This window comes from Lepidothrix coronata, unplaced genomic scaffold (genome assembly GCF_001604755.1).
Source record: "Lepidothrix coronata isolate B3197 unplaced genomic scaffold, Lepidothrix_coronata-1.0 Scaffold36, whole genome shotgun sequence".
In the NCBI taxonomy this organism is placed as follows: Eukaryota; Metazoa; Chordata; class Aves; order Passeriformes; family Pipridae; genus Lepidothrix; species Lepidothrix coronata.
The window spans coordinates 2,610,874-2,637,960 of NW_016690216.1; the positions used below are offsets into that span (position 1 = coordinate 2,610,874).

Consider the following 27,087-nt stretch of genomic DNA (forward strand, 5'->3'; position numbering starts at 1 on the left):
TACAGACACTTTTTGCAGTCTTGCAACCCTCATACCTCTTCCCTTTTTTTTTTTTTTTCAACCTGGGAGCTGACTGTTTTCCCCTCCATTTTCCCTTTTTCTTCTAGCTCTTTGTCTGCATGAGAGAGCTGGATGGTTCTGTTAGAGCCAGTCCCTGGCTAAATGGAGAATGGTAAAATGACAGCTGTGCAGCCTTGCCATTGACTAAGAACAGAGGAAGATTGGGGCAGGACTGTGCCTCTCTCTTGGCATATGACACATGAGTCTCTTGACATCTATCCTCTACTCACGTTGCAGTGCAGAATTCAAGAGTCACAACACTGAGAGAAGCAGAAAATTGAAGGAAAAGGCATAGAAGAATTTCTTACAATATTTTATTGCCTTGCATTGCAACCATTTGAGTACTACTCACTGAGCATGCATTCCAGTCATTAGTGACATAAATAACAATAATTACTATTTTTAATTTCACTTCCTTGGCCTTACCTCAAAGTTATGTGTGTTATTCTTAGAATGAAAACTATTACAGCTGAACTTTGTTATCAGTGAGCATCTAAGAAATGGAAACTTCAAGCAGTATTGACATGTTCCCAAAAGCAGGCCCCAAGTTTATGAGCTACCTACATCACAACATAATCTTCTTCACTCTGCAGGAATCCTTGCTTTCTTACAAGATGTTGGTTTATGAAGGGTGTTCATAGACGTTCCTTAAAAAAGAATTATTTTTCTGAGTATTAAACATAGAAGCGGGTCCTTGGTGGATCTTAGTTTTGCTTCCATTTTTTAGGTTGTCAGTTTTAAAAGAAAGGGATGGAAAGCTCAATTTCATTCTTCACATTACATGCACAAGTTTTTAAATCTGTAATTGTGATTTGCCACTGTAAATTCAATGTTCTAGTGGATTACAGCAGAATAATATATTTCATCTGATTTCTTTTGCCTCAAAAAAATCAGCAGTACTGTACATATAATCATTTTAAGATGCAAAAGTTCAAAATAAATGAGGGACCTGAGGCAACATTTTTTCATAAGAGAATGTGTTTTCATGTCTCAAATGAGCTGATTCACAGCGTAGCATATTTAGACTACATGGCTGCTATCAGTGATGTCATATAATGTTTAGCCACAGGCCTGACAGGGTTCTGGAAACAAACGCTGGGAGCTAAGCAACTCTCGCAATTTCATGTTCTTGGTTTAAGACTCATCTGAGATCAGAAGCAATTATGAAAGAGCATCTCTTTATAATATTGTGATCACCCATCAGCCTAAACACCAAAACCTACAAAATATAACATATTTTGCTCCATATAACAATCAGTGCATTTTCATGGTCAGTGCAGGAGCACACCTGAGCACTGCATTCAGTGCATCAGTGGGAGGAGACAGACTTAGAGAGGGCTTTTTAAAGCGTGGTCAGCTGGCAAGGGGATTTCAGTCTCCATAAGACCACTATCCTAGTAATTACAAGAAACAGCAAACCTCAGAGGCTTTGTTTATTATTTGCAGAAGCAAACTGCAAAACCTCAAGCCACTATGCTTGTTCCAGAGTTCAGAAGAATCTGTTCAATGTTTCTGTAACTGAGAAAATTCCACTTTGAGCTTTCTGAAGGTAAGCCATTTCTCAGGGAGGACAATTTCTGGCACCTGGCAGCATAGTGGTAATGAGTGGGGCTGGAGATCTTGCAAAAAGGACTGCCAAGGAACAAGCTACACTGCAGCAAAACCCAAGAAAAGATTTGCTGTAGGAAAGGCCAAAGTGTGGAAGATACAAACAAGGAAAGGTGTTCAGCATGTGGAAATTGATACCATTACAGATTAGTTTCTTGCCCATAATCTTTTATTTGGATTATTTTACTCTTCCACAGGACTGAAGGCTGATGCTAAAGGCTAGACACATACAGAATTCAGGCTACCTGAAGTGAGACTTAGGCACACTTAATGCAACGTCATCCTGTTCCTTACGTAAAGCTATAAGATACCATGGTTTGTGAAGTTAAGAGTTATTTACATTTTATTCTTTTACCTCTTTACATGCATCCAGTCTTGCCAGGCACTTCCAGCACCTCATATATCACTAGGATCAATTTTCTCAGGAAACATGGCAGACACCAGTTGATTCTACACACGCAGGGAATGGGAGCAATGCCATCCTTTTGGTCACTACTGCTGCAATGGGACAATTAGATAAAAATGTCCTACGCTGACCTAATTCCTTTTCTCAGTCAGAAGACACAAACCCATTCTTGATTAAGCCAGCCTTCTTTTGGGCTTGAGAGATGGTTCATCCCTCTTTTTGAAGCCATACTGAAACATAGCAACAAAACGCAGGTCTCACTAGAGCAGAAAGTGAGCACAGGTGCTAACCAGCTTGTCAAGGCTCTCACTGACAGGCAGAGGAGCAAAGAGGGATCTTCACCAGACCATGTGTCTACAATAAAGCATCTGCTGTAAAATGGTCATCACTGCCTCTCTTCCCCTAATTTAAAGGGCAGCCTTGCTCTGTGCTTGTAAAAGATAAATGCTACTCCTGAATTTCCAGAGATGTTCAGGCTTGTAGAACCTCAGAGGATGTGAGACTTGTTACAGCCCTGAGTGAGATGTCTAAATGGTGGACTCATCCATTAAGCACATGGATTGCTTTGGATGACAGAGGCACTGTGGCACCTAAAAGTTCAGGCATTTGCTTCTGTGAGTCACTCAGACATACATTTCCAGGACACTAAGGCCTTTTTCTCCTGGTGATAAGCAAAACAACTGCTGCTTATCTAACTGAGCCTTCCGTAAACTAGATGCAAGTATTTTTTAACCTATTTAACATCTCAGCTGGGCACAAGAAGGTGCAACTTCTGTGCCTTGGGACAGCAAAGATATGAGGGATGTCTCCTCATTCCCGACATAGAGGACAGAAATATCACAGACTTGCATACAAGACAATTGTTTAATATGTTCACAAATCAATTTTATTAATTTAAAACAAAATTAATGAAGAAAAATTCTGTACACGATTGTGGACACAACACACTTTTTGTACAATAAGGCCCAGATAAACTTTGTCTTTTTTTCAGTCCACGAGTGACTAAAAATTGAAAAGAGCCAAAATAAAAAAAAAAAAAAGAAGACAACCAACCCCCCCATCACTGTCTACTTTGCTTGAGAAAAAAAAGGCTAATTAAAGTCTCAAATCTAAAAACTACCCACAATGTGCTTTATGTACATATGTGAGTACTGCATGAGTTGCAACACTCATACTGGGCAAAGTAAAGCACGTGTGCAAGTCTTGGTAGGATAAAAACCTGTCTGTTGGTAATAAAGCAATCCACAGACTTTGAATTCTAGCAGCAATATGATTCCTCCAACAGAGAAGGGTGTTGATTTGTAGCTACATTGGTGCTTTGTAGCTTTGCAGGTAGCTGTTTTGAGGCTGGTGTTTTTTTTGCAATACGAAACAAAAAGAGAAGCTGGAAAATGAACCAACAAAGCTGAGGCTTCTTTTTAATACGATATTTAAACTGGGCAAAGGGATTTCGTACAATTCAAGCCAAAAAGTCAGACTAACAGTTTATCTAACCAAGTAGCTCATAGCTTTCAAGATTAGAAAAGTCACAAGTCACAGACAGACACAGTCTAGGTTTGTCCTGTAAGTGAGTACAGACAAAAGCAAATTTTAACTCCTTGGCGATAACTATTTCAGCATTTCCATTGCCAGCAATGGATGTTATATCTTAGGAAAATCTGACTCCTGGTGGAAGAGGATTAAAAATCTTAAATGTATATGAGCATTCTTGTTCAATTTCTCCAAAATATTCTCATTTCTAATTTCTAAAAATATTGACGACGATATTTTCCTTCGTTTTTGGATGAGACAAAAACTATTTGATACCAAGATTCCAGTTTAAGTTACATCTCAAAATATATTTGTGTTCTTTCTCTATTTCTTTATGGAATGACTCTCCTAATTAATTTTTCAATACTCTAAAAAAGGGTTAATATGTTAACTTTAAAAGAGGAAACAAAAGGACAGCAAAGGACTCCTCTTCAGTTGTGTTTTATCTGTATTTCCTTCGACGGGGGGGACACACAAAATCAGTCTTCTCATAATCAGAGTGAGTGAGAGAAGAAAATGGTAGAGAAACAGCTGAGAACAAAACCCAATTCCTATTGACACTTGACATCCATGCTTTTGGTCTTGACAAATTTATCTAAAAAAAATCCATTATCTACATATTTATATCCAACACATTGATAAGGCATTGCACAAGTTTGTGCACAAGTGGCCTCATTCTTCACCAACAAGGCATTACTATCTTTCAATAGCATTTACCTTAACAATATGTAAAAGAATTATTCATTATTACAAATTTACACAAAAAATTCTTCCTGTACATGATTGTCTCAGTGATGTACCTATTAGTTTAAATTAGACATATTTTAAACTACTCTGTAATGTGCTAAAATCAAAAGTAGTTGCTGTACCATAAGGCAAAGGCTTATAATAGCCTTTAATCCTATTATACATATCCTCAGTTATATGATGTCAAAATATAGTCTGTTCATAAATAAGTAAAGATGTACAGAGTACCCTGGGTATGAGAAACCAAAAAGTAAACCTTCTTTACAAGAAAATTACTCCACCGGTATTTTGCAAAATCTCAGTCTTCATTGTGCAATCAAGTTTGCTGTGTTGAAGAAATGGTGTGTGTCACATTGAAGAGACTACAAACTACAAAGCATTTGCAGGTCCTTTTTTTTTCTTCACAGGTATGAACCTTTCCTTTCCTTTCCTTTTTTTTTTTTTCTTTTTTCTTCTCTATTTCTTTTTGGTAGCAATATGGTAAAGGTGAGTTGTTCAAACACTCGCATGGCTTATTTTCATTGGACTCACAGTACCAGAGCCAACAGCTGTTCTGAAGAAAAAGACATGCTCCTCCGTTTACTGAAAGGGCAAGGGTTAAGACCAATTGCAGCTGTACGTCAACATGTTGAAATCACAAAGTTCTGTAGTCCAATGCTGACACAAGACACAGGCATCCCATCCATGGGCAGAAGGAGGCTCTGAGGTTTGAAAGTGCTGCTGAGCTGCTACAAGTACTCCAGTTCCAAGGCATGGTGAAGGGCCATAAGGTCAGAGTGGCTCGAAATCCTCCAAAATGGCATAGCATGCTGTGAACAGCACAGACAACATGTAAAAATAACTCCAAGCATTTTGGTATTTAGACCCACCCATTGTCTTTCACAAGGATAAGGGAGCAGTTCAGGGAGAGGAAAAGAGCTCCTAAAACCTTGAGTCCTTCATGTTTACCTCTAGTTTCTTGGACCCACCCCCTAAGCATAAGTTCTTAATAATAACAAATCTATTTCCAACAGGAATTACAGCAAACATGTCAGGAAATCATAAGGAAGGGATGGGCCTCCAATCTCTTTATCTGAAAAACAAATTTCAGCACGTTGCAGAAGAAAATATTACTTCTGAAAAAAAAAAAGAAAAATAACATATACATGATGTATGTGAGTTGTTTGAAGAAGGGGAGAGAACTTGATTTAAAAAAAAAGAAGCGAAAGTATTATTTACTATCAAAATGTGTTTGCTCCTTGTGCAACTACCACTGGCAGGTGAGTTAAAAACAGAGAAATGGTGATTCAAAATAACTCAGGTTGCTCACATAATTTTGAAAAGAATTTTATCCCAGAGGTTTGTGTAACATTGTTCATTGTTTGCACTGATCTTAAAACACCTTTTCCATATGGAACATTAAAATAAATACATATTTTTTTCCTATTAGTTGTAATAAAATCTGTCTGGAGCACAAATACTCTTGCAAAGAACCTGAATAAACCAAAAGCACAAACACCAGGAAGAAGCACAGATTGCCTCATCCATGAAAGGTAAAAATCTGATTAAGAACTATCTTTATACTCTAAACCAGGGATTATAGCATCAACAAGAACTTTTGCATAAATTAAAAAAAAAAAGATAACCATCAGCTTTTGTCAGGAAAATATCTTATAAATCCCATGGGAAAATAGTTTCAATTCAACAATATTCTGAAGGCTAACATGATCTTGTTCACTTTTTCAGAAGGTCAGCTTGTGTCCTGGCATCTTAAGTAGGTAAACCACAATCCATTTATTATCACAATAGCTTCTAAGTTTCCCAGGCATTTTATCTACAACTTCTCAAAGAGGCTTTCTTCAATCTACTTCAGCACCTTCTGAGTAAATTCCTAATTCCAGTGAAATCAGTGGCATAACTCCATCTCCTCTGTTTGTCACTTCTACACTGACCTATTTTTTTCATTCAGGTCTTCCCAGATTTTAAGTTAGAGAATAATTTTGAAAACAGTGTTAAACTCTCTGTTTCCAGCTGCATGTTTACTGCAAGCCCTGTAATTTTTACACCTATTTCAGAAGGCAAACACCTTAACACAGGGCCTATCACAAATTTGTCTTAAGAAGCTCAGGTGAACTTCTGTCTATCAGTGTATAAATAATTATTTTTAGAAGAATGCTGCTTCAATCCAGATAATGATGTGATAATTGAACTGAATTGGGTTGAATTTATAAAATAGAGATTTTTAAAAGGAACATAATTGCCTGGCAAGTCTCTTTGATGTCAAATGGCAACTGTTAAAAGAATAATCAACTGTTGCTTTTGCAAGAGCCAGAGAAAATAATACTGAAGTAATTAATATTAACGAGCAAGACTAAAGAGCAGTACATGATCAGCAAGAGAGCACTCTAAGGAATCTGGAAAATGTGCACCCAGTGCAGAACAAGCATTAGCTTGTACAGTTGGACAATTAGAGGGACTGGAGAGTGAAGGAGGTGGTGTTGAGAACCCAGTGCCCATGTTTTAGGGTTTTCACTTCAGGTTACTTCCAGTCTGCCATCACAGAAAAAGTGCCCATTAGTAGTTGGAGAGCATTTGCTGAGCACGTGGACAATGCAATGTTCTTTAGTTCCATACAAAAAAATCTGGGTTTTGGTGGGGTTTTTTTCCCCCTAAACCCAGTCTGTGATGTTAACCAAAGCATAGTGAGAGGGAATGACTGAAAGGTCTGCTTTGATATGACACTCCTGATCTGAATGAAGACGTAATATGGATGCATCAACCCATGCCTATATTCAGAGTAGGCCTAGCTTCTAGAGCAAAGAAGTATCTTAAGGAACAAAACCAAATGACACCAAAACACTTTTACAGATAAATCCTTTCTTTAAGCAGGAAGTGTTAAACACTATGACACCTGCTTTTTCTACATCTCCAATCTAGACTTCCATTGTATGTCTCTACACTCCACCAGCAACAGAAACTAGATGCAATTAGCTCACTCAGTTACAACTCCACATCCTTGTTACATCACACAGACAGCCCATCCTCTGCATTCTGTCAGGCCAGACACTCCTTCTTTCCAAGACAAATCTTTCCTAAAGATTAATTTCTTACCCATGTTCAGTAAATGAACCAGCAAGAGCAAAACAAAATAAAGATTACTAATCATGCCATTCTCTGGAGTTTGCAAAAGCTTCTGTCCACTTATCTCTTACTTGGGCTGCAAGATCTTCTTGGCAAAATCTTTTCTCTCTCATAGGGGTACTACATGAAGGACAAAGGATCACAGGTTTGCACTTTGCAGCAGGTCCGTGCCGTATTTGCCAGCTGACTGCACGGGTTGGCAATGCTCAGCAGTGCTGCCTCCTTTTCTTGTGAGGTCGCAGCTTCCCTTTTGTCTCACAAACCTTGTGCAGGTAAGACCCATCTGCTCTCCCTGACAGCCAGCCATAGCTCCCTGCTCCTCAGTCAGCTCAGCACCAGCTCTGCCTCAACCAGTGGGTCAGGGAGGTGTAAATAGCATGCCTATGATGTGGTGTGGCAAAGAGTTCAGTGTGACACTGCCTTTGCCTGGTGTCTCTGCAGAAGCCAAGAGTCGATGACATGAACGCCCTCCAAGGTCATACAGCAAACCAATGAACAGGGAGAATTGTAGTAATAAATTTTTGGCTTCCGGCTCCCACTTCATGCAGCTCCAGAATTGTACTGCTTCCCTAGTAACAGTCTCAGCATCACAGAGTGTACACACACCAGGCAGCTAGAGCAGTTAAAGGCTCTGATTGATTTAACAGAAGGTTTAGCTTCTGCTAAATCAAATTACAGCAACTCTTGCTAGATGCCCTTGTGCAATATCAAGTTTTGGATTACCCTGTTTATGGGTCAGCTGTTGATGGTCAGATTTTAGACCAATAGTGCTAGTAGTCATTACTTTGACTATATCTCTGTATTTCAAATCCAATTAAGTGTCCTCTGTTTTATTTCTGCCTTTTTGTGAAAGGAGTATACATCTATTTACTCCATGTAGTCACAGGAGTGAAGTGTGAAATAATACTAGAGAGTCCTGTGAAAAAAAGTGGTTGTGTAAAACTTGGGATTATAATTATTTTCAGTTTTCCTGCATATAGGCCAGAAGACCAGCCTCACACCCCAAGGAATAAAGCATGCCAGGACCACGGTGGCTGCATGGGGCTGGAATGTGCACAGACACTCTCTGCACAGCCAAACGTGGCCAATCCACATTTCTATCAGTCTGACCCCAGAGCACAGCCTTCATAGCTATGAGGAGGGAAAACAAACCTGATACAGATCTATATAGATTGATATGTTTGTGTATATATAGTCTCACACACATATGTTCCTAAATACACATGTGTTTTCATGAGGCATGTACACTAATTCTCACCTTATCTAAGATAATAAATGATTTTACAACATGAAACAAAGTAACAAAAATTATCATACAAAACAGTATGTAGTATTCCTGTATTAGCATGCCCCGTTTATTCACAATTATTCAGCCATGATGAAAGTGGCAACACACCCAGGAGACAGACGTACATTTTTTCTTAACAAATGTCTGGGCAAGAGATCCTTTGTATATATACTTACTAAATATTGCCATTAAAAAGCCATTTCTGTCGACACTTAGCACATGTCATGTAGAACATGTGTCTTCTAAGCAAACTGAGAAAGGATAATATCTCATTAGCTGCTGTGGGAGAACAGATTAAAAATGCTAACCACTAATAAATAGGTGGTGAAACTGGATGCACTAGTATGTAATGAAACTGTAAGACAGTTTTTCTTATTGCATATTGGAAGAATAGGCATCTAGACTCATAGTAAAACAACGATTTTATGTACTATTTCAGTGTCTTCCAAGTAAATATGAATCTTTTGTCTTTTAAAAAACATAAATTGTTTTGTAGCTGATACTTAGTAATAAAACATTTATGATTTTTTTATTATTTAATTTTGATGACATTTTGAAATTAAATATGGTGGCAAAAGTTTGAATTTGGTTTTGATGTAAAAAGTGTGAAAAGTGAAATTATTAATTTAGCAAACCTAATAATTATAAAATTATTAAATAGTGTAGAACACTAAGTTATTTTATTTCTGAAATAGAAGTAATATTATTTTCCAGCATGTACCTACTGAAAGAACAAACCTACAACTATTTCGCTTCACAAAGTGAAGTGTTTCTATTAATGCACATATAAAAAAAAATCCAGTTTTTGACAGCAACACCAAAAAGTGCACACTATCTTCCGTCCCTTAAATGAATACGTATTTATACAAAAACCTTACTCCTGAGATTTGTGATGGATTTGAATAGAAAACTCATCAGTTTTTGTCATTTTTCACAGTATTTTTGTTGTATTCCTGCCAGATTTGCTAAGCAGCTGTCTTTATTTCCTACCCCAAACCCGACTAGCACAGTGTGACTGTGAGCTTAAAAGCAGTGGCGTATTGGATACCCATTTATATTCTATTTATTGCTCCACAAAGATTTATGATTTTTCCTCACAATTTCCCTCCGAGGCAGTATGACCATTCTGGAGACAAAGGGAGAAGCCCAGTTGCTCAGGCTCTCCCGAACCACCTGATGTAAAATCCAGCTCCTCAGTGCAGAGAGCCTCCTCCTTTGTCTCTTCTCACAAATTTGAAGTCCTTGGGAGGATTCTCCTAAGTAGAAAAACTCAGGAGCTGGGGTTTTTTTCCGCCTTACGATTATTTCCCTTACATGTCTCCAAAAGCAAAGTCAAAAGATGAGCTCAAACAAAACAAAACACAACAAAACCAAACCAAACCAAACCCTCCAAAAACAAAACACAAAGCAAAGCCAAGACAGTGGAGTCTCTGGCAGAAAACCCTAGAAACTTATTCTGCAAATAGCTGTGTCATTGCAGTCGGCTCTGATCCACAAGGCACCTGCACTGGTGCCAGCACCTCCTGAGCACCCCTTGGCTCTCACACTGATTTCTCTCTGCCTTCCTCTCCCTCCTTTCCTGGGAAAGCTGATACGAAGGTAGCAACCTCCACGTGAACCCTGGTGTTAGAGCCAGGCTGGCTGGTTGCTGCACTGATCCAGAAGGGTATGATTATTCCTCAATCTGCAATGCAAGCGTCCCGAGAATTTTAATTGTCTCATAAAATATTTTGTTGGAAGTGACAGCTAAACGAAGGTGTTGATACCAGGGCTTGACCAGTGCTACCAGAAATGAAAGAGTGTGCAGTTTTCTCAGTGTATTGTATTTACTTTTATCAATCAAAAGAGGCATTTTACGAACAAATAGTTTATCCTAAAAATGTTTCTCAATAGAGCAATTATCTTTTAAATGGTATTAAAAAGTTTCTATTACTGAATTTTTATGAAAATGACAATAAAAAAAAATCTTAAATATGTCCTTTATTTTTCCTATTGTTGTATTGATTCAGAATTTTCTGTAAATTAAGGACATAAAGGAAAATCTTGTTTTATGAAGCAATTGATAAATTACTGGTAAATTATTTTTTATAACATACTTTAACTTTCTTACCTCCTAAGCTGGAAGTTTATCTTTTTTTTTCACTAAATGAACTCAGAATTAAAAAAATCTCTCAAATTAAATAGGTTTGCATTTATATGCTCACTTTAAAAGACTGGAAAAGATATTATAGTTTTTTACATGTAAGCAAAGAAGTGCTATTTAACGAATGGTATACTGTTTACACTCTAAGTAGTGTAAAGAAACATACAAACAGCTTCACCACAGGCCAAACCCCTCCAGCAAACTGCTGTGCAAAGGGGTAACAGAAAATCTGTCCCTGGCTTGAGAATACCACAAAACCCAACGTGCTGATAGGAAGGCAGGAAGGAACCGGCTACCAAGATTCAGGGGATAAGCACTATAATGGGGAACATCACAGGACAGTTATGCCACTTTGGATTGATGTGCTTTGGGTGATTTTGTGGAGGTAAAGCTTCTGTTTTGTTTGCATGCTTTTCAGAGAAGGTCTAGGCTTTTACTGTTTTCTCATATAGCGATACTATTTATTCCTTAGACAGGGCACACGTCTTTAACCTGAAGCACAGTACACACTACGGTGCATGCCCATGCTTGCTCTTCCTAGTAACCCTAAAACAAACGTGAGGAGCAGATAACCACAAAGACATCATCTGAGTTGGAAGCAGCTCCTCATCCACAAGGCATTGGGTGGTTTCTGCTCTTGCAGGATGAGAGGGCCAAAACTTAAGAGGCAAATCCTACTTCCACAGTGCGAAATGATGATTTCTTTTTTGGTGGAGTAAGAAGCAGGACAAGAATCACAGAAGCATTTTCCTTTATCAAATTAGTAGTTTCTGCAGAAAGGCAGGGCTGATGGTCTACTTATTGACTTCTCTGGCATTCTGCAGCAGATAATTTAATCCAGAGCATCTAACATGCTTTCAACCTGAAAATTCCTTCCTCCAAAAAAGAATACACAGAAGTAATGGCACAAAGGAACTTTCTATACTGCTACTCCTCTTAGCGACTGGAAAGGCTTTTTCTTATGCTTTTCTGAATCATGTTTCCTGTTGAAAAAAGCACTGAAATAGATAATGTTACCGAAAGGACTACTCCTGCCATTATCACATACAACGCTACTTCACTGAGCAACAGAAAAGGAACAAAGGGAAGGAATTCCACCCCCCCCAACCCGATCTTAAATACAGCTTTTAAAATGTAATCATTTACTGCGGGAAAACATTTCTCCGCAAAGATGAAAGGCATTTCTGAAGAAGAAAGAAGAAAACTGTTCCCGCCAGTCCGCCAAAGGGATATATGAAACTGAGGCTCAGCAAAGTGGTGGGCTGAGCCAGGAACCTACCCACAAGGCTTAAGGGGCACAAAAACCAGATTTCATGAAGCAAAACCAGTCAATGGTTGTTAAAACACCATGTGGACTAATTAATTTCACTTCTCCAAGAGATACAGAAGTATCACAGAGAGCAGCTGGTAAAAAAGCAGCTGTGTAAAAGCAATTTACCTGTGAAAGGAAAAAAGAACAGAAATGCCCATTTTCCTACTCTTTCTCCTGTTATTTAAATAGGCAATATTGTACCTCATTTCTCCAAGTGAAGAGTCTGTATCTGCTGCACTTGAATGTAACAGCAAGGCTAAAAATAATGCCTATTATTTGTTAGTGGAAAGTGTTGCTTTTTATGGAGCTTAATCCACATTGGGGGAAAAAAATTGAAATTTTTCCCTTCTTCCCAGAGGAAAGCAAAAAATAATAAAGATAGTCACAGAGTAATCTCTGCACAGTTATCTGAGGTTATGAATGTATGCCAAGCCACAGGCAGTTGCCTGAACGCAGAATCCAAATTATGGACACACAAGAAAATGGAAATTTCTGTATACCTACTCCAGTCCTACATACCTTTTCAAGGTTTAACATATACATATTTCATACAGTCAAATAGCATGCTGCCTTTGATCAGTAAGAATTGCCATTTTTTGCTTACATTCATAACATCCTATGTGGTATTTTGGGTTGCCAATGAAAACAGAACTATTAATTCTTGGCACAAAAGCCAGGGTCCATTTTCTGGCCCCTTTTTGAAACACATCAAACGTATATAGCTAGCTTCATGTATCTTTTGGAGAACAGCAGGACACATCATTATCTACAGTTTTATGCAGCTTACTACTAGATATGGTGAAAACATATTTCATAAGGCAAAGACACCAAGTCTAAATGTCAGTGTCCCATGTTGAAGAAAAGACAATTTTACTTTCAGATTTTTGAAAGCAACCTGCACTGAAAAAAGGTCATTACCTTTTTTGCGCCTTGTTCTTCTTCGACACCATCCCCTATAACAACGTACACTACTTTCCTTCCAAATCTTTGAATGATTCGCTCAAAACAGCTTTCCTTTCCTGAAAGAAAAAGATCAGAATATTCAGGGTAGGTGGTGATGGGATGATATCAAATAAATAACTTTTTAGCCTGGATGTCCCCAACACTTTGAATACACAAGTAGAACTATTGGGAGAGAAGAGCTTCTCCCACGGGATGATGTATCGAGGCTGATTGCAGCTTTACTCCTGCCACAGTAGCTGACAGGAAACCCAAAAATCTACACCATGAGGTCCTTCAGCACAACTGCCGTGGTAGACATAGCATACTAGAGGTCTGCAATATCATCTTTCTTTTCTCATTCCCTAATCTGAGACAGGCTTTGTGGGGATTTTCCCTACTAGGAGAATTCTCTACCATTTCTTTATGGCCAGTAGCCTGAATCGAGCAAATTGATTGCATCTGAGTTGAAATTCTACCTTTTTCTCCAAAACCTGTGACAAGATTAATCACAGCTCCTAAAACAGTAGTATCCTGACTTAGGTCACCCAAAAGATTTAGATTTAAATGCCTGTAATCCAATACATCGGCAAGGTCCTTGATACTTCACTGGGATCCATTAATATGGCTCATTCCTTCACTGCACAGATCTAGCGATATGATCTTAGTGGTCCAGTCCTATGCAAAAGTACCACAGAATCATACAATATTAAGGCTTGAAAGGGACCTTAAAGATCATCTAGTCCCAACCCACGCTGCCATGGACAGGGACACCTCCCACTAGACCACGTTGTCCAAGGCCTTATGCAACATGGCCTTCAACACCTCTCCAGGCATGAGGCACCCACAACCTCCCTAGGCAACCTCTTCAAGGATCTTATCACCCTCAAAGCAAAGAATTTCTTCCTAATAGCTAACCTAAATTTCATATTTTTCAATTTTTACCCATATTGTAAAAGTTCAGGTACTGGTACTGAGAAGCTAGAAAAAAAGTAAATGCTTACAGCTGAACTTTTTCAGATGTCCCCATTCTGAAAGGTCACTTGAGTCTGGTCATGCTACATGCTTACCTGTGTGCCTGCAGCAACGGATGGGAAAAATTGTGTTTTTAAAAATAGTTGTTTCAGCTATAGAACCATGAAAGCCCAAGAAAAAATAGCTTGGAAATTGAAAGAAGCTTTCTGGCCAGCAGAGAGGCCAAAATACTCAATGATATCCTTTAACAATAGTGCCAGGCATAAGAAACCTCCAAGACTAAGTTGAAACAATGCTTGAAAATTATTAATTGTGTCATATCACAAAAATCTCACGATTTCCTGTGACAGTGACTGAACACATTTTTCCAAAAATACCCTTTTGTCCTGTGTACGTGAAGTTACAAGTGAATATTTATTAAAATATACTTTAATTAAAATGTGTATTTAAAGTATTATAATTCAAAGTTTTAATTTACTATAAAGTTTTGACAGATGACACTGTTACTTTTATATCCAGCAAACAGTTTTAAATTTTTTACGGTAGTGCTTTCACATGTCTTTGTAAAACTGTGAACCAATTTTTGTTTTTTTTCTAAAAAAAAACCCAACAACAAAACATGCAACAAAATATGCCACAATTTTTCCTTGGCCATTTGAGCTTCCTATATTATGGATATTTAAGAACACATGAAAAATGTTTTCTTGTAGCCCACAATTTTGAGCGAATCTGAGACAGAACAGATACATCATAATCACATTAAGAACTACAAGCACTGTTGCCATCTGGTCTGATGTACTTCTACATACTCAGAATGACATCTTTTATACTGAACCAGAAAACAGAAATAAACATTTGCCTGGCTGAAGTTTATTGAAGTCAGTATGAGGGAACTTAAATAATTACATTCTGCAGCAAAACATTCTTGCTTCTGGTAAATTGTTTACCAAAATTTGCTCCAGAGCCCACGAAAACAAATGGAGCCAGGGCTTACCTTTACAGAATATCTTCTACTCTGGGGACACTCCAGTGTTCTGTTCTTACAGCCTACTAAAAAAGCCTTTTCAACTGCTATACAGCCCCACAGTTTTGAGAAATGATGAGAAAAAGCAATTATATTTCTTCCTAACAGAGGTTGCATCAGTGTTAATAGAACTGTATAAAGCTTTCTGTGCTGGATCATGACAAACATTTGAAACACACTTTTAGGATGCTTTAGCATGAAGTGTTTCATGACATCAACTATTACTAATCTCTCTATTTGCTACAGTGAAAGCATGTCAGAATTAAACATAGACCACAATTCCTCTATTCTTTTTTAGAATTACAGCTTTAAATGTATCACAACATGATAAAAATAGCTCACCTATTTTAGTTGCACTGTAAATATTCTCTATGGGAAATACAACCCCTAGTCCATACAATAAGACTTTTGCCAGAGCTGGAATTAGCTGAGTAGTTGTCACAAGAATGTTCACACAGTTTGTCCTATGGAAGAAAAAATGCAAACACCCTTTTTTAACAAAGCAAAACATAAAAAAACAAAAGCAGGAAAACCTTAACCCTCCCATCAGAACCCCTCATTATTATTATTGCCACTTAAAAAGAACGGGGTTTTTACCACTTTCCAGGAGGGTAAGATAGAGTGGCATAGTCAGACTGAAACAAGGAATGACAATAAGGTCCTCCAGGTTCAGCATTTTGCCCACCAGACCAGGCAGTCTCTTCTAGATCATCAGCAGACACCCTAGAGATTCCTTGGTACTCTTCGTACTCACCTCGAATGAATGAGGGTGAGTGCTTTCAGTGCAAGTGTTAACCAAGAATCTGTCAAAGCTTCGATTTCTGCTCTTAGTTGTAACCAAGCCTCTCTTTTTGCTGGACCAAGAAGACCTGTGGAGTAGATAAGGGCATGTCTGCACTGATATTAATTAATTCTCTGTCATTTTCCTTCCCTTTCGTGAGCTCAGAGACAATTTTCTACACACTGCAAAATAAACAGCTCACTGAACTCTATTAGGTTAAAAAAGGAACAGAAACCAGTTCTTCCCATTTACTACTTCTAATCAATATTTGTTCGACACTCCAGAGTCACTTGCCTCCAACATTATTTTTGTAGGTGTTATATATTTCTTTTACTCGTCTGTAGCGGAAGGCCAGTTTTCGCATCCAGTCCACTCCTCCGCGCACCCCTGTCGCAAGGCACAAATTTGCGCTGGTGGCAGCCGCGGGAAAGCCATCTGTTCCGAAGTTATAGGTGCTAGTCAGACATAAGAAAACCCCTAGATTAATAAAAGGCAACAGGCTACATTGAACCACCAGCTACTCATTTTGCTGGGTTGCAAAGAAGGAGACAGTAAAAAGAGTCCAGGCTACTGTAAGCATTCCAGCAGCCCATCACTTTCCCGGGAAGGGATTTGCAAAGCAACTTTTAATGAATTCTCTTGTACCTTAAATCTTGACCGTTGTCATCTGAAGACACGTCATCAATGTGAACCTGGTCGCATTCCTAAGGTGACAGAAAGACTTTATAATTTTCTTGATCTTGCAAATCTTGAAAACAAAGCTATAAAAAACCCCTATGAACAATTTACTTATCAGGAATAATTTTAATTGTGGAAATCAGTAGATGGCAGTCTTGTTAAAACAACTGTTTTACCTATTTCCTTGTGCTCATTTCTTAGAATAAATGCACACCGTCATTAGCTACTACTGTTAAATGGCTTTCCAGAAACACATTTTTGTGTTTAGAAAGGAAAGTGGTTAAAAACAATTAGCATATGTGTTCCATAAACGTTCTTGTAGCCTTTCAGGTACCTTAAAACATCATGCTGCTCAAAGCTGATTCAGTCAGTGCATAAGTGTAACTGAAACCAGACATTTTGGTAAATGTAACATATTAGAAAAATTAAACCTGATGCTAACCGCCAATGAAATTATGACCTCTGATTGCTGTTGAGCCACACACCAACACAGCCTGAGGCCAGTGTTTCAGAGGAGCGCAGATGAAAAATCTGTTCCTAGTTTGCCATTCATTTGAGAGTTGTGAGTTTCCTCCTCTCTCTTTGGTCTTAGTGCATGAAAGCAGCATGTCAAAATGAAGAAAATCTGAACAGAAATAGCCGAATCAAACCATCTTTCTTCAGCAACTTGTATGCAAACTACCATGGCACATTCAAAATTAGCTTTGTCCATCTCTAAATTAAAACTGGTAATGCGTATTGTTTATCTACAAAAAACCGAAACCACTGGAACATTACTTTTAATGTTTTAACTTTTGGCAGGAAAACAAATAAACCTCTGACACTCTAGATCAATATCATTTCAGTGCTTGTAATAATAATGGATTTCAATTATTTTGATAATTTCCTCTTCTCTCTCCTAATGTGAAGTCCTATAACAAACACGATCTCTTTTAAAGATGAAAATACTGCAATTCTTTATTTTTGTGTTGCTTTCCTCTGAACAAATTTTTCTCTCTCCATGGATTTGTGAGGAAGGGAGGAAAGATAGAAGTGGAAAGAAACTCAAACCAGCTGTTCCCTAACAGAATTAAAATCATGACCCTCAACCCTTTTTCTAAAACATCTATTTTCCAGCCAACCCTCTCCCAGCAAGCAGCAAGCTCCAAGGAGGAAAAGACTTTGACCCTGTAACCTTCTCCTCCTCTCCTGAGGTCAACAACCTCAGATAAGAAAAAAGCTGAAGGAGCCTATTTGGCCTCACATGGTGGCTGTGGATTCTAGATTTTTATAAAGTAATACCTCAGAAACTAAAAATGCTTTGAAGAACAAGGTGTGGTCTTTTGCACTTTTACAACAAATACTAATTCATACTGTAATGCATACTGTTTCCTATCTTATACATAAGTAGCTTGTGCTAGAGAGAGAGGAAGGAGTGCAACCAGGAGAGACAATACTACATTTGCTCATATTTAACCAACATCCAGTGACTTTACTCCTCAGACAGATGAAACTGCAAGTGTGAACATATGTTGCCAGGCTTCGAAAATCAACTTGGCTAAAAAAAGAGCCAGAAGCTTCTTCAAGAGGTTATCAAATTCACAGAAATTATTATTATTTTGCTGTTTAAAACTGAAAGCAAATGTCCATCCAAATGCATACAAAGTTAACAATTCAAATATGAACTGAGTGTAAGCTAAAGAAAGGACACCCTCCTGAATTCATTAGTTTCTCATTCTAATTACTCTTTGACTTCTCAGTGACTTCTTCCCCAGCTTGGAAACTGTGAATGACAACTGGAACAAGCTGCTGGAGAAGAAGACTCAAAATAGAAATCTGGGAAAAAGGAGCAAGTTTTATTAGTAATGAGAAAACTAAAGGAAGGAGTAGAAGCTCATCTTCTCACAGGAGCAGATGAAAGAAGGAATAACTCAACAAACTTCCAAATTGAACACCCTCAGGCAAAAGACAAAGACAGGAAGAATGAGACCACTACATCTTAGATCCCATAGTTAGAGAGAACCCGGAGACTTGGAACTTCAATTTGCAATTTGAGGTCTTGGGACCATGACAAGCCCTTGGACATGACAGACATTCTCCTCTTCTGTCTAACCATATGCTTGGTAGGTAGAAAGTGAGAACTGAAGTGATACATTAGAAATAGAAAACGTGGTATCGAAAGAAAGAGGTATTTTGGAGGGAAAAACCCAGAAAAGAAATCAGAGACTAAAAATTGCTGGGGTAAAGGTATAGAAACAATGTCAAGAAAGCAAGAAAAGTAAAGAAAAGGTCACGAACACCACAAATTTCAGTTTAAATACTGAATATAATGGAGAGAGATAGTGTCCTCTTTTGTCAGAAATAAAAGAAGTAAAAAGGTTAAGCCAGGAGGGGGATGAAGCAAAATTAAAGCACAAGAGATACATGTTATAATTTGGAAAGGATTAAAGAGCAATGTGATTGACACTACATTACAACTAAAGGAAGGTCACAAACAGTGCACGACTATTTTGTTCCTCTTGAGTGGCAGGGCATGGCTTTGAGGCTAAATGTGAGCTTTGAGTGCCAGGTATTTTTTCACGCTGTCTAGCTGACTCAGACTTTGGGCTAATGAGTGATGGGTGCATTTTTCGACCCCTGAACATAGTAAGGGAAAAACACTCAATTAGCAATTGCTCTTTTAGCAGGAAAGTTTTTTAAGAATAACTCTTCAAAGATGCCAGTAACGTGCCCATCATTAATTGATCTGATCCATCCTTCCGGCAGAACACCTTGTATTTGTTTTCACCTGCTTGCTTTGTGTGGAGCATTCTGTTTGTGGGCAAAGACTATCTGAGACGCTGCTCAGTCCTCTGATTAGTTACAAGCAAGCACCCACACATTCAACAATTAAAAATAGCAGTTAACTCATTATGCACCATAATCAGGGATATAGTAAAACACTGACCAACAAATAAAGTATGCACTTCCAACCAGTATATTTTTGCAAAGGTATATAAACAAAGACTCATAAAATCCGCAAGTACTTCTCAGAAAAGTTTCTGTGATGGAAGCTGACTTACAGATAAATGGTCATTCAGGGGAAAAAAAAAGTTTGTTTGCAGGCTTACCATTTCAAAATTTTACAAATGTATTTGACACTTTTTTGAAATTTTCATAGGAAATACAGTACTAGTATTCTCCCCTTAATTTCTCTGGCAAAGTGATACCTGAAATTAATACTGGAAGTCCCTGTAGAAACACTGTTATTTATGCAGATGTATTTTATTATGACAGAATCAGTTTAGCAGTCAATTCCAAAGCAGAAAATTAAAATCGTGGGATTCTCTTTTAAAATAGGCTGAATTGGCAAGTAAGGAGCAAAATATCCTGTGGCTTACGTATAAAGATTAGGCAGCTAGCTGTGTTTTGCTCCTAAAGGTGTTGACCTTGCAACTTCAGTGTATCCAGTCTGAAATCTTCAGGAGGAATTACAAGTGATGACATGTTTATACTGAAGATTTGGATTTCAGTCAGACAGGCTGAGATGCAGCTCTGCACTTTGGGATCAACCCCTGGAAAGCAAAATGCACTTGGTATAGTTTAGGGATAATACTTTCAGGGAAAATGAGAGTGTCAGCATGTGTAACTTAGCAAATTTACCTATAGTAGCTTAAGAAGTTACTGTCCGTGCTGTCCTTTGCTGCTCTCTCGCACAGCTGCTTGCATGCCACACATCCATGTGTTTGTGTCCCTCAGACCTTTCTGTGCCTCAACTGGTAGCTTAGTTTGAATCTCCTGCAGCTCAATTAAACCAACAGATGTTGCATGGAGTAACTGAGACTTGTTTCTACATTCCCTTCCACCAGTTCTGCTTTGGGGCTTGAAGCAGCAGCAGATCCGTGCTAAAAACTAAAACCTGCTGCAATCATTGCTAAGTGAATGTCTCCAGTGAAATGCAGCAAGCCAAAGAAAAACAACAATCAAAAATGAATTACTTGTACATGGAAAGCTTGTGTCTTCTCCCTGCTCCATTCCCAAAGCATTTGTTAACTTTTTCCTGCTAACTTTTCCTCCTTCTCTCTTCTGTTGTTGTATGATGAGCCAAAAACTCCCAGAGATGCTCCACAATCATCATTCACAGCTCTTAAAATGCCTGGACCTATGTAGTTCTCTGGAATCATTCCTTTAAACTAACTTAGGATCCTTATAAAGATTCATATGCAAAGCATTAAGTTATGGCAGAAATGTTCTGCAAATATTTATATTACTTTGCTCCCTCGCTACCACCCGTCAAGTTGTGTACTTCTGCCATAATTATGTAAAATATGTTTCACTACTCAATTTACTGTAGGAAAACTAATAATAATTAAAAAAAAAGAGATTAAGGCTGTTACAAGAGTTCCTCTTATCTGTGCCAATACTTCGTGCCAAGTGGAGTGACGCAATGGCTAGCACGAATCCTCTACATTTCTGTGCTACAAAACTAACAGAAATAAATCTAATAATTATGCTGTCTTTGAATAAACACTGAACTCAAGATAACTCTGGACAAGTTTGCACATTATATAAAGGAATAATGTGAATAATATTATGAGCATAACCTCAGAGGATGCCGAAGTATTACAGTCTCAAATCTGCTGATTATAGCTAAAATACACTTCCACATTTGGTTAATCTTCTTAATTTACCGTGAGAAAACTAACACCACGTTGTCAACTAATTGTTTCAATACCTTAGTCTGCAAAGTCAAAATGAGAGAGGGAAAAAAAAACCCCAACCAACAACCACCCTTCAGAATGAGCTATTTTCCTTTTGGCTTTACATCAGTGTGCCCATTGAGACAGCCTGGAAGCTGGCCAACTTGCAGGAAATGATTGCTGGGATTCTCTGTTCCTCTCGTATCTGTCATTACACAATTATATCCACTGCCTCATTTTCCCTCCTGAACAGTAGAGAAATTTGGTCATGTACATGTGAGAACAGATCTAGCAAAACAAGTTAAAGCTGCAATCCTTTATAAATGTGATGTATCTGGAAAAAAAAAATTTAAAAAAATCCTCGAGTGCACACTGCTGAGTTTTTAATGAAGTTTTTTTATGACAGCACTACCTCTGTTTATGTCTTTTCCAGGAATAAGATATATATTCTTTAAGTTATATATACCCTTTCAGATTATTATCTGCTCCACAAATACTCATCACTCCTATAAGCCATCACAACGTGCTTCTTTGTGAAACACAGACTCACAGATTGTCAGAAAATGTTTTTTCCAGGCAACAATTACATATTCCAAAGCTAGTTAGTGAATGACCATTTAAAAACCCCTTGAAACTGTTGGTTTCTACACCTTTTTACTCACACTCGTAACTACCTTCCAGCAAAATAAAAAGGAGATTGCTTCAACCAGCCTTTATTCTAATTTTAGGAAGAAAACATGCAAGGATCCCAACACTATTTTTACAGCAGTCATTAAACCTGACAAGTAAATCTCTGGTTTTTACTTGACTAGAAGGATAACAAAATCTTTAGTATGTGTACAGGCTAGAAAATTGACATTTCATAGAACAACAGCTCATCTATATCCTCTGTGTCTATGCGTGCATATATATATACGTATGACTGGTGCCTCGTGCTCCTCTACTGTACTTCTGTACTTGTTAACGATACAAAACCCTCTGCACTTTGCTTTCAAGCTGAGGCAACAAAAGCTGAAGTGCTGAACTTCCCAACCCATCATCGCAGAGTGCCTGTTAACATACAGTGCAAATCCATGTGAAAAAGCGGAGACTACGGTTCGCAGGTTCTCAACACTGGCACTCCATTGGCAGGACCTGTCATCTCTGTCTAGCCTGCACTTTGTGACCCTAACATTTTCTCTTCTTTCCCACCACAATTATTCGGCGCTGAAGAAAAAAAGGTGCAGATTACCTGTGGGTCAGGCACAGGATATTAAGAACAAAGAGAGTTCTTGAAATCCACTTCATTCTGTCTGACAATTTGTGGATGAACAGTCAAGGAATTAAATTGGGCTGTGAAGGCTTTCAAAATGCTCCCATTTTAAACTTATGACTATAAAGAGAAGCTTATAGTGAAAAAAAACCACAACAAAAAACCATCACAAAAAAACCTACCAAAAAACCAAACCCCATTTTCACTCTTAAAATAGCCCATCAAAACAAAAAAACAAACAAGCTTATTATCTATATAAATTATTATCTATTATAAACATTGAGGACTAAGAACTGAAATTATATAGCAAACTGTTTCTCACAGCCAATGACTTTAGAGTGCTCTCCTGTGTCAAACATGTAACCTTTATATAATGCACAATGGATGACATTCTTTTCTAATAGAAAAAGTGATTAAAATCCTATTTTGCTTGCTGACATCAACAAATGCATTTGGATTAAATATGATACTCCTAAAGTAAACAATGTTTGTTCCAAAATAAATACAGATCTTATTCTGCAACTTGTGTTTATTGAAGTAGCTATGCTAAAACCAAGGTTTACATTTTCATTTCAACTGCACCTTGTAACTGGAAGAATCCAATTTAAAATAAAACATGACCTAAAGAAGTATCTAAAGAGCAACTGCATTGTGCCAGTTACATTCCCACAGCAAAAGAAAACTATTTTGCTAGTTTTCTTTACTTCATAAGTGTCATGAGACAGATATTTCATGAACTGATATTGTCTCTGTATAAACTACTCAATATTCTGAAATCTTTCGGTTGAAAAGAAGACCGAAAAGTAAACTCATACCTCTAGCAGAGAGTCAGCAGAGCTCAGGACAACCATAATAAGTACAGTCCTTCAAACTTCAGAGATTTCTCACTTGCTTTAGGGTGTAAATTTGTTGTTCAGGTTCCAGTCCAGAGATACTCCCTAGCACTCCGAATGCACTCCTTACATTCCATTTCAGACAAGATAAAAGGTAAAACTACTCTATTTCTGTAACATATCACCTTACTAAGAGAAGTGTTTTAGAGTGCCTCTCTAAGAGTCAGTTCTTATTACAACTTTGAAGAAGTAATTTGTTTTTCCATTTTTGTACATTTTGCAGGGAAAGAGGAAGAGAGGGGTGTCAAAGAAATAATTTTACCAATAGATAGAAATGACTAAATAAAACTCAAGTTTATCCATTTAAAGAGTCTATGTCACTCCTGGAAAGAACAATGTTAAGTTCTAAGTGTCAAATCCACTGTAATTTAAAAGTTCAGCACTTCACATTGTAAATACTTTCTTTATGATATGATTCCTGTTATCTGCAAATATATACTTTTGTAAAGAGAAAAAAATCCTATGATTAATGAAAGCCAGTGAAAATAAAGTACGAAGGAGTGTTAAGAAGTAAAAAAAAGCAAACCATGAACTTCATCAGAGTGTAATGAACTATTCCCAAACATATTAACTTAAAAGTATACTTTTAGGACATACACACTTTGTTGACACTATATACTAAAGATTTTAAAAATATATTTCAATTTTAAAAAATTTAAAAATTAAACTTATGAAAAGAATGTTTTTTTCCATAAAAGCCTTAAAATAATGTCTAATTTCTCAGGTAACAAGAGGTTCATGTGGAAATTTTCACAAGATGTAATCTCTCTCTTTCAGTCCCACATGATCAATTAATTTAAACTTGAAGGGCCTTGGTGCTGTAGGTGATCTCCCAAATGCACGTGTTTAAAAGGAAACTACAATGCTTTGGGTGAGCAAGTCTCCCATCTTTGTAATTGTCTGCTAATGGAACAAGGACCAGGTTTAAAATTCTCTCTGCTAACCTTGTCAGCATAGACAGCAAAAACATGTGCTCCTATGGGCAGCCTGAAGACCTTTACACAATACTTTGAATTTACTCTTCCCTTTTCTTTCCCACCCTTAATGTTGTGTGGCAGAGGTTGACCCCTATGCTGCTGCTCAGTAGTAGAAGTAGGGAGTGAGCTAAGGCACTGCTTCCTTGGCCCAGCTGGAGCAGAGGACAGCTATGCTTTGTGGGAGCTCTGGGAGTGCCAGCTAGAGAGTCAAGAGTTTTTGTGCCACCTCACAGACTGTCATGGCTTAACCCCAGCAGGCAACTCAGGGAGAAGCAACAGGAAGGTAAATAAAGTGATAAAGTGATGCTGCAAGCTTGGTAGGCTCCTATGTATTTCAGCTCAGCTGTATATGCGAAAAGAACACTCCATCTGATCTTCTTGAGAAAGGAAATCATATAGGCTCTATTTTCAGTGGCACTAGGATGAAGGTACTTATCGTTGGCCATGTGAAAGAAGTTACGTGGTTAGTAAGTTGCATAAGCCTATAGGAATGATCTTCTCAAGTGAGCAAAGGAGGTATTTGTTATTTTTCATAACTCTAACACTCGTTAACTACAGCAGCACATTCCACAACAGCCAGGCATCATGAATTTTGGATGGGTTGAAGTTTTTAGCTGCGTTTTACACACACCAGCAAAGCCACAGTTCTGCCTGTGAATGAAGGCTTTGTTTTGCATTTCTGTTTGTCTACCTACAGATACATGTGTGATGTAATTTAGTTCCACATGCATGAAGTGGAATTTCATGAACTTTCTGCAAGTAACCCATGGTTGTAGTATCACATAAATGAGAAACTATTTTCCAGTCATTCCCTCACATACATACTAGGAAAAATTCCGTAACATGATTTGCATTTCCTTTCCTCTCTATCCTTCCTTCCTTCACTGAAACTGAGCTGTTCCTGGATTGCTACTGTGGAAAATTAAATGCAAATAGATGGGCTTGGTGTCTCAGTCTGAATGTGCAAAGGGAAGTACTGTGATGCCTGCTGGGAGTCCACAATTGTTGATGGGTTCATTAGAAAGTGAACTGCCTACTCTTCATAGAACTTATAGTACATTAAAAATTAGGTTTATATCTCTAAAAATAAATTTAATGCTGTTAAAAAAAAGCTCTACTGAAGCTTTTGGAATAATCACATTTGACTTTCCCAGAACTCTGTTGCTGAAGGAGAACTACCAGAAGTTGAATCATAGGCTTCTCATAAAGCATCCCTAGCCACTATCTGGTCAGCAGGTTCCCATTACAGACATCACAAATATTGGGAGGAGGTGAACTCTTCTTTCAACCAAATGAGAAAAGTAATTTTTGAATAGATATTTCTCTGTAGAGGCCTGATGATTCCACTCTGTGTGACCAAAGAATTGTTCAGCTGCCATTCCTATGGTTTTTTTTGGGGGAAGGGAAATAATTCAGTCAGCTCTGTCTGAAGCTTTCCTCTCCCTGAAACCACCCCTTGTTTCTCACCAGGAATAAGGCTTATTCAATAGTCTTTCCTGTAATTGCTTATTTTCTTGAGTGCCAGAAATCTATTTTCACTATGTCTTACAGTACTTTCTATGTTTGGTGGTTTGTTTTTTTCTAGAGAAGTAACTACAGGTGTTTCTTATTCAGCATCTAGCTAACCAGTTTGGAAGGCAAGGGCCATAGATTTGCTAAGACTCTCCAGGATCCATCCTCCAATCGCAGCCAAATCAGACCAACTCTGCCAAAATCACACACTTGCCTCAAGGAAAACAGCTATTTCTCACAGCAGTAGAAGCAGACCTAGTGGTCTGTACATGAACTTCTGTCCATTGTTCATTGTTAAATGAAGGTCATCTGGCAAAACCCACCATTTTGTGAAAAACTGGACTGTTAGATTCTCTTTGTATTACCAGCAATAAATATTGACATGACCACCACGAACGATCACCAAGAGCTGATTCTACTTTCAGCTGCATCTTTAACTATCACATCACAGTCATTTCAAACAAAAAGTTTTCCTTTCACAGATTCTTTTAAAATATTTCTACTGAAGAAATATTTCTTGGAATATTAAAGAATGCATGTGCTGGTTTTCTGAGAGAATGTGAAATGTAATTTTCTAAGAAATTTATTTTCTTTGGCATCATCATGGTCAATATTTACTTTTAGGTCAGTAAACCTATCCCTTTATCTCAAGGGATCTTTATCTTTATCACCTATCAAAAACACTGTTGCTCCATAATGGATTGTTTTTTCTTTTTTTTTCCTGACATTAACACATCCAGGTTGATTTCCTTTCTTGCTGGCACATCATCGATGATCCCAGCACAACAAAGGAAATTCATACCATAATGAAAATACTCGAGGTTTTGCAATGCTCTGAGACAGGTTCACAAATGAAATGTTTTAAACAGAACTGCAGTAATTGTCCATGAGGAAAACAAAGAGCAGGAAGCACTCAAAGCTGCCATGTTTACTTCTTAAACAGCTGCTACCTATTTCTTAAAAATAACCCAACCAAGCAACCCATATAGTAACAAACTCCTCCATATTCCAGCAATTTAACTTACGAATAACCAAGCAACTAAAACGCATGAAGTTGCTCTATGGTTGGAAGAGAATTATTAAATTCTATGTAACTTTAATCCTAATTTTGAATGGAAAATAATATCAGCCCCAGTGGTGGTGTTGCAGACTTAATTAATGGTTTAATCTTTTTTAGTGTTCTG

General features: G+C 37.8%; 1 protein-coding gene across 1 annotated transcript in view; it reads right to left on the reverse strand.

The window, feature by feature from the left end:
• Nucleotides 1–2,937: 2,937 nt before the first annotated feature.
• The window catches only part of EYA1 (EYA transcriptional coactivator and phosphatase 1), a 164,485-nt gene continuing 140,335 nt past the window's right edge, over nt 2,938–27,087 (reverse strand). Inside the window, exons 15-20 of the mRNA XM_017812542.1 lie at nt 16,579–16,637; nt 16,228–16,388; nt 15,907–16,021; nt 15,495–15,616; nt 13,133–13,233; nt 2,938–5,160 (exon numbers count right to left, since the gene is read on the reverse strand). Coding sequence (XP_017668031.1) covers nt 5,080–5,160; nt 13,133–13,233; nt 15,495–15,616; nt 15,907–16,021; nt 16,228–16,388; nt 16,579–16,637 — 639 coding nt within the window. The 3' untranslated portion in view covers nt 2,938–5,079. The remainder of the gene's footprint in view (nt 5,161–13,132; nt 13,234–15,494; nt 15,617–15,906; nt 16,022–16,227; nt 16,389–16,578; nt 16,638–27,087) is intronic.